This window comes from Hipposideros armiger, unplaced genomic scaffold, assembly GCF_001890085.2.
Source record: "Hipposideros armiger isolate ML-2016 unplaced genomic scaffold, ASM189008v1 scaffold_89, whole genome shotgun sequence".
Classification (NCBI taxonomy): Eukaryota; Metazoa; Chordata; class Mammalia; order Chiroptera; family Hipposideridae; genus Hipposideros; species Hipposideros armiger.
Genome location: NW_017731439.1, coordinates 1,150,904 through 1,164,182, shown reverse-complemented (window position 1 = coordinate 1,164,182; position 13,279 = coordinate 1,150,904). Strand labels below are relative to the sequence as shown.

Here is a 13,279-nt window from a genome sequence, read left to right as displayed (position 1 = left end):
ATTTCTGAGTTATTCCTCCAACAGAAGTGGATCTGAACTGGAATCTTGTCCAAAGAAATAAATGGCCATTATTGGGGATTTCTAAATAAGCTATAGAACCCGCACACAGAACCTGTGTTTAGAAACTTCGTGCAGGCAACACACGGATTTTGTTCTTTGCTGTTCTCCATCCTGGGCTTGATGAATTGGGTGCTTGTGTTGCTGCAGCTGCTGGGGAACAAGCATCTTCTTCCTCCAGAACTCCCCCTTGCCACCCAATGCTCAGCCTGGAGCGAGGCCAGCCTCATGGGACTCAGCACATGAGCGTCTTCCATTGTGTGCTGTGTGCTGGTCTCCAGCCTGGCACAAGCGAAGTGCGCCCCTTGCGGGAAGGGGGTGGGGTGGAGTGAGAGTGGGGACGTCTCCCTTCATGGGTTGAACCAACTTCCCTTTTGTTTGTTTTCTGTCCCCAGCACCATTATGAAGCCCCTCACCATGCCTAACATTCAGATCACAGAGGTAGACGACCCAGACGAGAGTGATCAGATGTCAAGCCCCACAGGTACACACGGGTGGGAGGAGCCTCACAGATGCATGCGTGGTGGGAGAAGCATTAGGTTTGGCACAAACTGTGAAGACTGATGTGATCGATATTGTAAACAGCTACTTATTTTTTGAATAAATAAAACCCACATGGTTCAAGATTTAAAAAGCATTAAAAAGCATTAAAAAGCATTAAAAGATTCCCATTTCATCTACCTATTATTGCGGTTCCCTCGCTAGAAGCAACCTGAAGTCATTCCCCCGAGATATTCTGTGGAAATACAAGCAAATACACACCCACAAACCCTTATGGTTGGATGCCATTTGTTTTATTTCCGTTTTTATATAAGTGGTAGCATTTTGCACACCATTGTTTCTCTTTATCAGTTTGCTTTGAGGCTTGTTCCATACATATCCATAAAAAACTTCCCTTCTTCACAGCTCCGCTGTATTCCATTGTATGGAAACATGACCATTTATTTAATCACCCCCTAGTGACAGACATTTAGGCCGTTTCCAGTTTTTTGCTATGACAAACAAGGTGGCCTTCTAGGCGTGTCATTTCACACATTTATCACTGTCTGTAGGATTCTTTCAAGTGGAATTGCTGGGACTGAAGCTATGTGCATTTGTAATTTTTATGGATCTTGTCAGTTTGCAATATCTTGCAAGTCTTTATATAGTGCTTATCCTGTGCCAGGCACTGTTCTAAGAGCATCACGTGAATTAACTCATTTAAAGCCTCATAACAATCTTGGGAGGTGGGTGCTATTATTATCCCATTTTATAGATGAGGAAACTGAGGCGAGAGACATTAGCAATACATGGCAATGGTAGAGCTGGGATTTGCACCTGGAGTCTGGCTCTAAAGTCCGCTCTGAACTTCATCACTGTATTGCTTCTCAGTCAATTACGCATATGTTTTTCCCCCAATAGAAAATACTGATTTTATAAAATATATTTTTTGGGAGGCAGTGGGCCCTATAGCCCTGGCTGCCAAGAGGGCACTGTGTGCAAACTGCCACATGCTGGGTCCAGACAGACAGAGTTCATTTTCCCCTTCCCTCTCAGACTCCAGAGGCCTGAAGCCCCTGCAGGAGGACACCCCACAGCTGATGCGCACGCGCAGTGATGTTGGCGTGCGTCGCCGTGGCAACGTGAGGACACCCAGCGACCAGCGGCGAATCAGACGCCACCGCTTCTCCATCAATGGCCATTTCTACAACCACAAGGTAGAGGAGACAAGGCCCAAGGGTGACAAGGCCTCTTCCTGGGCGGCCACCACCTCTGGGCTACAGACGCCTGGGAAGCCAAATGTTTGCCCTTCAGTCTTTGGGTTGTGGTTGGGCTGCAGGCTCTGCTGGCTCCATGAGGAACAAGGGATCCCAGATCAGGAGATCACCTAGATGGTAGGTGAAATGATCCCACAGACACCCCCCACCAGATCCTCCCAGCAAATCCTCATGTTACCCTCTTCCTGCACTGTGTGTCTCCCAGCTGCTGTGTGGTCTGACTTTTCCATGAGTTAAGGGCTGCCCCTGAAGCAGAGCTGCAGTACTCAGAACAGAGGGCGTCAGTGCCCTGCCTGCTCCGCCCTAATTAGCTGAACCTCCTCTCCTTGCTGCCTGGTTCAAATCCAGCTCCAGAAGCATGTGCGTGGTGGGAGAGTGGTCAGAGACTTCCTCTTGTGTTAAAGTCACAGTGGAAGGAACTTTGTGCATATTTTATTTGGACAGAGGGCCTCCTTTACCTGGGCCTAGTCCCCTTCCCCAACCTTGCCACTTGGCAAGCTCAGACCCCTCGAGCTCCTGAGTTAGGCAAACCTGAGGGCTCTGTGTTGACATCAAAGCCTGATGCTTGCCAGGTTGTTGGGGGGCTGCCAGGAGCACCGGTTGAGTGTCATTGTCTCCGTGTCCTTTACCCCAGGTAACAGGGTGGCACTCCTGAGTTTTAGACCCCGTCCTTGTCCCCACTCCCACCCTGACCTCAACCCCTCTATTGACAGACGTCAGTCTTCACACCAGCCTACGGCTCCGTCACTAACGTTCGCATCAACAGCACCATGACCACCCCGCAGGTCCTGAAGCTGCTACTCAACAAATTTAAGGCAAGTTCCCTCTTCTAGCTGGCCTCAGATGGGCAACATGTGTGCCTTGGGGACCCCAGAGGTGCAGAGGAGTGGGCTGTGGAGAGTGTGTGGTGAGGGAGGGGAGTGCTGGGCAGAGGTTTGGGTTCTTTAGACCCCAGGCATCAGTATCCCCTGGAAACTTGTTAGAAAAGCAGGTTCTCAGGCCCCACCCCAGAATCAGACCACCTGAACCTGANTTGCCACCCGAACACTGCCCAGGAGCAGCGGGGACAGTATGTAGGGGGAGCTCAGTTTCAGATCAGGGCTCAGGGAACCTGTGAGTTTGTTTGGGTCTGAGGAGGAGCCTAGGTACACCCACAGAGCGTGAAAAGCAGGCCCAGAAAGTTCTCTGTGGCTGGGATGTCCTCCTACTCAGCGGTTTAGGAATCTTCTCTTTGTGAAGACATTCTTTTGGATCTGAGGGAAGGTCTTTGAAGCAGGTAGGGAATATGGATAGCTCTTCACATGGGACATGTTAGGTTCCACTGACAAGCTGGATGGCATCGCACAGGCATTGAATGGAACTGAGAAGAACCTGGAACATTCTGCCAGGGCATGAAGTCAGTGCCAGAGACTGACTGGTTGGTGACCCCACTGAGTCTCCAACATGACTAGGGCCTGGGAGGCTCATGTCCTAAGTTGGCAACCCCAACAACATTCACCCAATCCAGACATCTTTGTAGGCGTGGTTTGTAGTTAGTAGGCGTTCAATATACATTTTATCTTTTAAAGTTTTTTTTAAAGAGAAGTTGTACTGATTTAGAATTCTTGCAGGGCAAATGACCATGTTCACAGAGGGAGATCAATAGCTTTAAATATGTTTTAGATTTCCAAAGCGTGGCTCCACATTAAAAATTATTTGTGTCAAATCTGCTCTTTTATTTGTGTTGCCTTTTTAAAAAATATTTTATTGGGGAAGGGGAACAGTGCTGGGGAATTGGGGTAGGAGGACAGTCAAGTTGTTGTCCTTCAATCTTAGTTGTGGAGGGTGCAGCTAGCTCAGCTCCAAGTCCAGTCGCCATCTGGCTACCCACCGGCAGGTCGTGGCCGCTCAGCTCAAGGTGCCGTGTTCAATCTTGGTTGCGGGTGGGCGTAGTCTATCATCCCATGCGAAAGTCGAACCGGCAACCTTGTTGTTAGGAGCACATGCTCTCACCAGCTGAGCCGTCCTGCCACCTATTGGCAGCTCAGCGGCAGCTCAGCTCAGGCACAGCTCACTGGCCCATGTAGCAATCGAACCAGCGACCCTGTTGCTCAGAGCTTGCGTTCTTAACCAGTTGAGCCACTTGGCCTGCCCTTGTGTTGCCTTTGTTTCTCTCCGGTCCTTTCTCAGTGTGGGAAGCTTTGAACTATGTCAATTCCGTGCCTGAGATGCTGGCTGATGTGGGAAGCCTCGTCTTTGCTCCTTGTCTTGTTTTCCATTCTTTGAAGAGATGGTGACGATCACTTCTGTATTCTCAAGGCATTGTGGAATTGATGCTTATGATTCTTACAAGGTGTTTTGGAGTCCTGGGGGCAGGGGTTATAAATTCTTGATAATAACAGAGAAGACAGAAGAGTTGCAACCAGCCAGCTGAGCGAATCCCTCTCTCCAAGGCTGCAGATACTGGCAGGCACCCTTGGAGGAAGTGTCCAATTGAATCCACATTCCAGCCCCATTAGCTGTCTTCCTCTGACCCTTCCCTGTTTGAGAAACAATACTATGTTTAAGGAGTATCGGACTGAACTCTAAATTTCTGGCCCTTTCTTAGCTCTGCTGTTGTGTTTGTCTTGAAGTGTATGTAAATTTAGCTGGCTTTTTTTTTTTTTTTCTTTTCTTTTTCCCCCAGCAGGCTGGAGGGAGCCAGTGATTTGTGGTGATAGCTGAAGTTTGTGGAGAGGCAGATGTTGTCCTTGAGGCAGACATAGAATCAGTTACCTTAATTTCAGTTCAACAATGTGGTAGGCTATGTAAATATTTCCCCAACATTCCTAACCCAAGAAATGCAAAGGTGAGAAAAAAAGTGGGGAGAAGTCAGGCTGGAGGCAAAGACTGGACAACATGGGCCAATAGGTCAGATTTATAGCGATGGCCTTGGTAAGATCACCCAACAGGCTGAGCATGACCAAAAGTCTTGGAGAACTCCCATATTTTGGCCAGCAGTCTACCTGATTTATATCTGTTACCAAGCAAAGAGTTTGTCCACTGGGCACTGCAGATAGCCAATTACGCTGACACCTGGGTACAGTGAAAGCAAGTGGTTTTCATTGTATAGCGCTACACAATGGAAAACGGGCAGCTTGTGCTGAAAAAACCCGAGCGTCTCCATAGTTTTATAGAGCAAAAATCAGGACTAAGGTGTTCAGGATTGTGGGCTGTGTTGATTGGTGAGTTCTTATATACAAGCTTCAACAATCTGATTTATTGAGCTCCTGGGGGCATCCTGTTTGTGTCTATGTGACTTTGGCCAGGTGGTCTTGAGCAGAAGGAGAGGTCTGTAAGACATCTTGGGGTTGTGAGCCAGTGACGTTAACTTAAGAGCAGAAAAGAGAACAGAGCTATACATTTTGTGCTTCACAGGCTACATTCTTCTGTTATCTCCAGCAGAGTATTCCCTCTGAAACTTGCTACAGTCAGGCCTATAGGCCCCAGGACATGACGATTTTCCTGTGTAGCTATGGCTCTTAAGAAGAGCTAATTTAATAATTTTAACTCAAAGCTAAATTCTAATATATCTAGTATGTTATGATTGACTGTCGGCTTCATATCAATTGGTAAGTTAAAAAATAGTGATGAGAGAGATTGAGCATGTTTTCATAGGTTATTAACTATTTGTATTAATTTATTTTTCTGTGAATTATCTGTTCATGTCCTTTGACCAGTTTTTATTGCATGTAGAATCTTTTTCTTATTGATTTATGAAAGCCCTGTACATATTAAGGACACTTAGCCTTTTGTCATATGTATTGTAAATGTTTTCCCCCAATTTGTGATTTACATTTTGACTTTTGATAGGGTAAATTTTTTTTCTAGACAGAAATTGAAAATTTTTACAGATTGGTATCAATTTTTTTTGTTATTATTATGCCTTCTGGGTTTTGGGTCTTTTTTCCCCCCACCCCCCACTCCCGCCCCTTTGGCAACCATCAGCTTGTTCTCTATGAGTCTGTTTCTGGTTTGTTTGATTTATTCATTTTGTTTCACTTATAAGTGAAATCATACAGTATTTGTCTTTCTCTGCCTGACTTATTTTATTTAGCATAACACCCTCTAGGTCCATTCATGTTGTTGCAAATGGCAAGATTTAATTCTTTTTTAGTAATGAGTAATATTCCATTGTATGTACATGCCATATGTTCTTTTTTTTTTAAGTATTCTTTTTTAGTTTTATTTATTTTTATTTTTTTAATTGGGGAATTGGGGGAAGGGGAACAGACAAGTTGCTGTCTTTTTGTTCTTCAGTCTAGTTGTGGAGGATGTTGCTTCACTTGGCCCAAGTCGGCACCATCATTGCGCTCTTCCCGGGAGAGGCAGATCAGTCGCTGGTTTCTGGACGGCCACTCACGGTGGCTGCTGGCTACACACGGTAGCCCATGGCAACCCACTGCAGCAGGGGCTGCAGCCTACGCCAACGACTCTTGGCAGCCCAGCTCCAGGTTGAGCCATTGTTCAGAATCTTAGCTGTGGAGGGCAGTGTCACTGGCCCTCATATGTGGGATCCNCTGGGTTTATCACTTGCTGGTTGGATGAGTTGGGCAAATTACTTAAATCCCTTTTCTTCCTCTTTCTTATCTGTAAAGTGAGGATAACAAGACCCTGTTACAGGGTTGTTGTGAGTATTAGATGAGTTAAAACATAAAGTGTTGTAGAAACACGTGGCCTGGTCCAATAAATGTTAGTTCTTATTACCTATTATTATTGATAACATTACCTGCTGCCCCATTTCCTCATCACTTCTGAGAGCTACAAAGAAAAATAGCCCTCCCCTCAAAGGAGCCTAAAATCCATTTAGCTTTGCAGTGATAAAGCAAGAATGGCTTAGAGTTAGGATGTGTAATATGTGCTTTCAGCAAGCATCTTTTACTCCTGATTCAGATTGAGAATTCAGCGGAGGAGTTTGCTTTGTACGTGGTCCATACCAGCGGTGGTAAGTCTGAAGAACACAGTGTACTTTAAAACTTTTAATTAACTCAAAATAGCAAGTTAACAAAAATACACCCTCTGCTTCATTCGCTTGTTGTTTGGGTTTGGAAACTTGCAGATGCTGTTTGCTTCCAAGGTTGGTGGGCTCACTGGATGAGTCCATTGGGGAATGCCATACGAGTATGTGGTCAGTAAACAAACCCTGGAACCTAACTGCTTATTAAAACAGGAACTGGATTGTCTCAAGAGACAGATAAAAACCAATTCCTCCATTGCAGCATCTTCCAAAGGGTTTGAGGCATGGTAGTATTGCTGGGGAGAGAGGCGAGGGCGGTCACTTTGAACACCACCTGTTGAATTGTTCATTTACAAGTCAGTTTCCTGATTGGTATGGCTGCATCTCCTAAGGTTCCTGGTCCATTTGGGTCCCTGAGTTGACCACTACTTATGGTGACAAAGGCCCTAGCCCAAACTCAGGTCTGCTCCTGGCTGTGTGGTTCCAGAGAAACAGAAGCTGAAGAACACTGATTACCCGCTGATTGCCCGAATCCTCCAGGGCCCATGTGAGCAGGTCTCTAAAGTATTCCTTATGGAGAAGGACCAAGTGGAGGAAGTCACCTATGACGTAAGTCCCCTTTTGGTCCGATGGTCTGTCCTCAGCAGGGTGGGGGTTTGGTTGGATTACCGGCAACTGGGGTAGCTTGATTCTTTTGGTCAAGGACAGTGCCCCTTTTTGCTGCCATTCCTCAATACAAGGTTTTGTTGAGCAATAACGGCCATGGGACCAGGAGAATGAACGCAGAGGCTAGGTTGAAGATGTGCCCTGTGGGAGTTGTTAGAGGAATGTTCAGGCACAAAGTAATTTCCATAGAAGGAATAAACATCTTGAACCTTTCTCGGGTACTGAAAGAGGGCTGAGAAGTTTCTGCAAACCCTCTCTTAGCAGCTTCAAGAAGTTAGCAGTGATTTTACCTTATCTTGTGTATTAGTCAGCTTCTGCTAGAGTAAGACATATCCCAAAATCTTAGCTGCTTACAACAGCAAACACTTACTTTTTTCCTCAGGATTCTGCATGCTGGGAGAGCGGTTCTACTCTAGGCTGTGGGTTGAGGGTCTTGCATGGCATGTCTCATTCAGAGACCCAGGCTCAAGGGGCAGTGGCTACCTGGGGCATGTTTCTCATGGTGGATGGCTGGAGGGCAGGAAACCAGGCCAAACTATGGAAGCTCATTGGAAGCTTCTACTCAGATTTGCTGTCTGTCACGTCCTCCATACACATTCCATTAGCCAAAGCAAGTCACATAGCCAAGCCCAACATGAACAGGGTGGAGAAGTATACTTCTCCCATAGAGAGGAGTGGACAGCGTAGGGTAGGGATTCTGGTGGGGGAGGAGGAGCTGTTTGTTAACTCCAGCTCACCCGGGAGCCACCCCACCCTCACAGCCTCTCAGGATCATGTTCACATTTGGATGCTTGTTTGAGACCTGAGACATATTCTGAGCCAGGCTCCTTAAATTCTCTTAGGGGAGAACAGAGAGGTGTGTTAAATATAATGGGTTTAGGTCTTTGTCTGCATCACAGAATCAGGAGAAAGAGCTGTTCCATGTTTGCCTCGTCATGGAGTGGATACATGAGATAAAAAAGAGACGTTATGAGATACGTGTCAGGGGAATGACGTGATCTTCATTGTAGACCCTTGTCCAGCCTTGAGAAGAATGAGGCTTGGCTCCTGCCTTTAGGGAAATCCTGAGTTAGTGCAGAAACGGATTTCCCAAGGCTTTGTGTCTTACGCGAGAGAGCCGCCAAAAGGCGTTGGATTAATGCTGGGGAACGGGCATGCACCCCAGACTTACTTCTTCCTCTCCAGGTGGCCCAGTATATAAAGTTCGAGATGCCTGTCCTTAAAAGCTTCATTCAGAAGCTCCAAGAGGAAGAAGATCGGGAAGTAAAGAAGCTGACGCGCAAGTAAGTGTGGCCCCGGGTGGCTGGTTGGGTTTCTCCCGGGGCCTCAGTGAGAGGGCTCTCTGTTCAGCTGACTCGCAGGGACCGCGCTGAGCTGCTGCATGGGCCTGGGTCTTACAGATCTTCTTCAGGGGCTCCCCATTGACGAATCCAGATCTCCGATGGGGACACGAAACTTCACAGGTCTCTGTGCTTCTCATGTCAGCTTTTCATTTTGATGTGGAACCTAAAAATGTTCCGGGGATTTAGGGAAGGCAGTGGCAAGTAGTCTGAGCACCCTACCTCTTAAGTCCTTTCCTAGCACCTTTCCTAATCTTTTTACATTTCTCTTGTGGAAATTGCATTGGGGTTGAAAAGTCCAGTAAATCTTCTCTCTGGAGAGGATTTTATGATATTTTTTCGGCCTTCTTTAGTCATAAAATTGGCTGTGTTTTATGGATATGGCAGAACAATTGATTGATGTTTGCCCCTGGAGAGTAAAGCCAATGCTATATTTGTTGTATCGGTGATAATAACTAGTATGATAGCAGTTAACATTTATTGAACACTTACTATGCGCCAAACTTTAAAAATAGCTTTTGCTGGGCAGTGTGCAAAGCCCCAAACATAAGGAATGTCCCCTTTAGCCCTGCACATAAGGTGCCCACTCCAGTATCTGCCATGCCATAGTTCAGGGAAGGGATGGGGATACTGCACTCACCAACAAGCCATGGACCTCCCTGCCTGGTAGTTGCTATGGCCTCTTCTGAAAAATGCAGGAGCTGATATGAGGTTGAACCACATGAAACTGCTGTTTTGTAGGTCCCTTCCCCCCCACACACACAAACAAATGGTGAAATAATGGTAATTTCATATGGCCCAGCCTAGATGAGGAATATATGCTACTGTGCATGTAAAGTACTACACACAGTGCCCTGGGCATAGTACACACTCAGTTAATGGAACCCTTATTATTGTTCCTGTTGTATTTCACCCTCTTATCCTTCTTTGCCAGACTTTCTAACTAGAGTAAAATAATCTAGTTTGGAGTTAGCTTCTTCAGTCCCTCTTATCTTGCAGCAAAGTGGCTAAGCAGTGGGCCAATGTCAGAAGCAAAAGCACAGGACAGTCAGTCCACAGTGCAACCCAAGTTGGGAAGTGGGATCAAGAAAGGTGTGTGTTGCTTTCCGCTCCCTACCGCAGCTGTTTCTGTCCCCAGGTACACTGTGCTCCGGCTAATGATTCGGCAGAGATTGGAGGAGATAGCCGAAACCCCAGAAACAATTTGAGCCACAAGAAACAGGGGATCCAGACACCACAATAGCCGCCGTTTACATGAAAAGACCCACAGGAAGCTGGATGCCTTCCTTCCACAGAAATGTTTAAAGGCAAACATCTCCAGCTCCCAAAAAGCCACCATTTGCTGCCTGGAGCAGGATGGAGAAGCCAGCAGACAGCTCTCCATCCTTGGACCCCTGAGTTTCTCCTTGCTTTCACCCACAAGGAATTTATTTTTGTTATAAAGAGGACCCAAAATGTGTGTGTGCACGCATGCAAATCCGCACATGTGTGCACACATTGTACATGTTCACGTGCCTACCTGATACATTCACATGCAATTGAATTCCAGGAAAACTAGAGGAGTCACCTATCTGAGGAGTTTTAGGTTCAAAAAATTTTCTCCCCTCACGTGCCAGGGAGCAGCCACACATATCTGCCCATGCTTAGAAGGGAAGAGGGGCTCAGCGAGCTCGCCTCAGCAAGCTTGAGGTATGTATATGTTAGTAGAAATGCTCCCTCTATGCCTAGAAGATCTGCAAATGTGAGATCCTTGGAAATTAACAAAATAATAGCCCCATGCACTTGGGGCAGGTCTGATGGAAAGAGAAAGACAAACCATCAGTGGGGTAGATGCAATAAGCCCACAAGTTTTTACACTGGAAACTTCAATTTTAAATAACAAAGCTGTATATGATGACCTGTGTAGATGCCTATAGAGGGTGGATTCTGCCTCTGTCCTTGCCTCCATGGCCGCTTCCAGGAGACAGGAGGGGAACCTGATGATTCTCTCAGCACGCAAGCTGCTGACTCCAACTCTTTGGTGCCTCCTCGAGTTGAAGGAAGGATCTCATGAAACAGGCCTCTGTGGTTTGCACATGGCGCTAACTGGTTATTGTAACCTAGGCCTGGACTTGTTCTGCCGTGGTGGCCAGGCAGCGTCCCTCCTTATGGAAATGTAGAGGCTCCTTGCAGACATGAAGGTGTCTGTGAGCCCAGCCCATTTTCACATCATCAAGGGGTCTTCCTGCACTTGAAGCTGCACTTCTGTGTATTTGAAGTCAAGGCTTTGTTCTTTCCAAAGCTGGATTCTTGCAAGTTGCCCTCGCCTTGTGCATGGACATGGACTCCAAGAATGAGGACTCGTCCTGCTAATGACGGAGCACAGGTTCAGGGAAGCTCTTTGGGCTGCCCTCGGAAGGTGCAGAGGGAGGAAGAAGCTTCTCCTTCAGCTTCTCTGAGTAGCCACCTGGGTGATCTTTAGAGCAGACGCCAATGGGGGGAACAGGTCAGGGCCAGTCTGTGCCCCAGAGCCCCCACTGGGAAGATTTCCCGGCAGCTGGATGCCAGTGCAACTGATACTGTTTGAAGAGGGACAGACAGATGCTTGGAGCAGGGTGCTTGGCTGTGGAGATCAACCAAGCAAGGCCAGGAACTCCTGATAGCAGGCGTCACTGAGCCTTGTTGGGGTAGGGATGCTCCCCATCTCTTCTCTACTTCTTCTCCGAGAATGGTTTGGAGAGCTGGCCAGTTGAGGAAAGGAGAACCACTGATGGGTGCCTGTAAGGAAGGTGGATCTTTGCAGCAGAGCCGTTCCTGCCCCAGGCACCCTCCTGCTCCCTTCCTGCCCCCGTGGCCTCCATGGCCTATTTAGATGTCTCACAGCAATGGTCTCATTGTTGACTTTTAAGAAGATGGCATACTGCAACCCAGCATTTTGCCAGGGGTCTCTTAACAAGCCTATCTCCTCTGTGGGGACAGCACCACCAATCCAGTGGGGTGTGGACTGGAAATCCGGAGGCCTTAGTCTCAATCATACACCTCGGTGGACTTTGTAAAATGCACAGAATTGGGAAAAAAGAGGGAAGGGAGACTTCCTTTGTTACCAATGGGAAAGAGCAGTTTTGTGAATGCAAGCATACTTCCTGAGTTTTGTGTTTGAGAAAAATGGCTTGGAAAACTTCTCTTCCAGTTATTTTTATTTTGAATGTTCAAAGCCTTTGTTGGCCACAATAATTCTCCTTGGAGGGCCTGGGAGAAGAATTTCCAGCAAGCAAATACTAACCACTAACTTTTATTGGACAGCTATTTCTGGTTTATAAAAGTTCCCTTTAATTTGCACTAGCACTATGATAATGTTGAATATGGAAATGTAAAACGTCAGGTTTGGCAGATCACTTTCTGAGAAAGTGATAACGTAGACTTGGCTCTTTAAAGATGGGGGTGAGGGTGAAGTGAGGGGAAATCATCTTACACAATACATTCCATTTAATGCAGGCCACACTTCTCTATTTTTGGCACACCCTGTTGAGAGATTATTTCTCACACCCTAATAACCCAATCGGGAATTTTGGAAAGGTTCTTTGAAACAGCAGTAGCTGAAACAGAGACACCTCCGCCATGTGGAGCCGGATTTTCTCACTGGTATCACATGGCCCTGCAGCTTTGAACTCCTGGACCAATTTGTGTGGGTTTATGTAATTGTGTGCAGTGGACCTGAAATTGTGTGAAGAACAAAAGATCAATTTATAGGATTTTTTTNCCCATCAGATGCTGGGATGCCTGGTCACGGTTCTTTGGTTTCACCTAATTTTGCTGGTTTCACACTCTGCTTTGCTGTCAGCGCTTTCACTGTATTTCATTTCCAATGGACCAAGCCCTTCCCACAGCCCCACCCTGACTCCCAGACTATGTTACATTCCATTCCCTAAGTGAGATGATTTTTGAAATTCCATTAGACCATGTGGCCTTTGGCTGGGCCTGCTAAGGGGGTCTTTCACTCTGCACACTTGTTTCTTTTCTTTTCCCTGTGGCATCAAGTTAGTTCTTGAAACCTGCAAATACTTTGAGAGAGACATTTTAGGAATGTAAATAATGTTATCCCAGAAGCCTGCTATAAGAAAGTGACCGCCTGGACCACTGTGTTAAGAAGGATGGTGAGACCAGTTTCTGCTTCAGCAAGAAAGGGGGCTTTGGATGAAGGAATGGGTGCCAAGTGTTTGCCATTCCCAAGAGGCTCTGACCAATTCCATTCTGGGGTCAGAAGTCTACAAGTTCCTTCGCTCTTCTCATTGTGGGATAGTCCTAATTGTTAAATATGATTCTCCTTTCTGGCCAAATCCTCTGTTGATTTCGGCTATGTCTCTTTGAGTTGTTCCCATTGTCCTTTCTGGCTTTGAAAAGTTATTTGCCAGTTATCACAGCAACACCAGATCTCAGCTCAGCATGGCTGTTTGTGGCCCTTTCTCCAGGGTAGCTGAGAACTCAGTCTCTGCAACCCAGAGAAC

At 46.6% G+C, this 13,279-nt stretch overlaps 1 protein-coding gene across 1 annotated transcript in view; it reads left to right on the top strand.

Moving 5' to 3' along the window:
* RASSF2 (Ras association domain family member 2) overlaps positions 1-12,531 on the top strand; it is a 36,011-nt gene extending 23,480 nt beyond the window's left edge. Inside the window, exons 6-12 of the mRNA XM_019644643.1 lie at positions 453-541; positions 1,594-1,754; positions 2,528-2,629; positions 6,726-6,777; positions 7,277-7,398; positions 8,641-8,738; positions 9,934-12,531. Coding sequence (XP_019500188.1) covers positions 453-541; positions 1,594-1,754; positions 2,528-2,629; positions 6,726-6,777; positions 7,277-7,398; positions 8,641-8,738; positions 9,934-10,003 — 694 coding nt within the window. The 3' untranslated portion in view covers positions 10,004-12,531. The remainder of the gene's footprint in view (positions 1-452; positions 542-1,593; positions 1,755-2,527; positions 2,630-6,725; positions 6,778-7,276; positions 7,399-8,640; positions 8,739-9,933) is intronic.
* Positions 12,532-13,279: the final 748 nt, after the last annotated feature.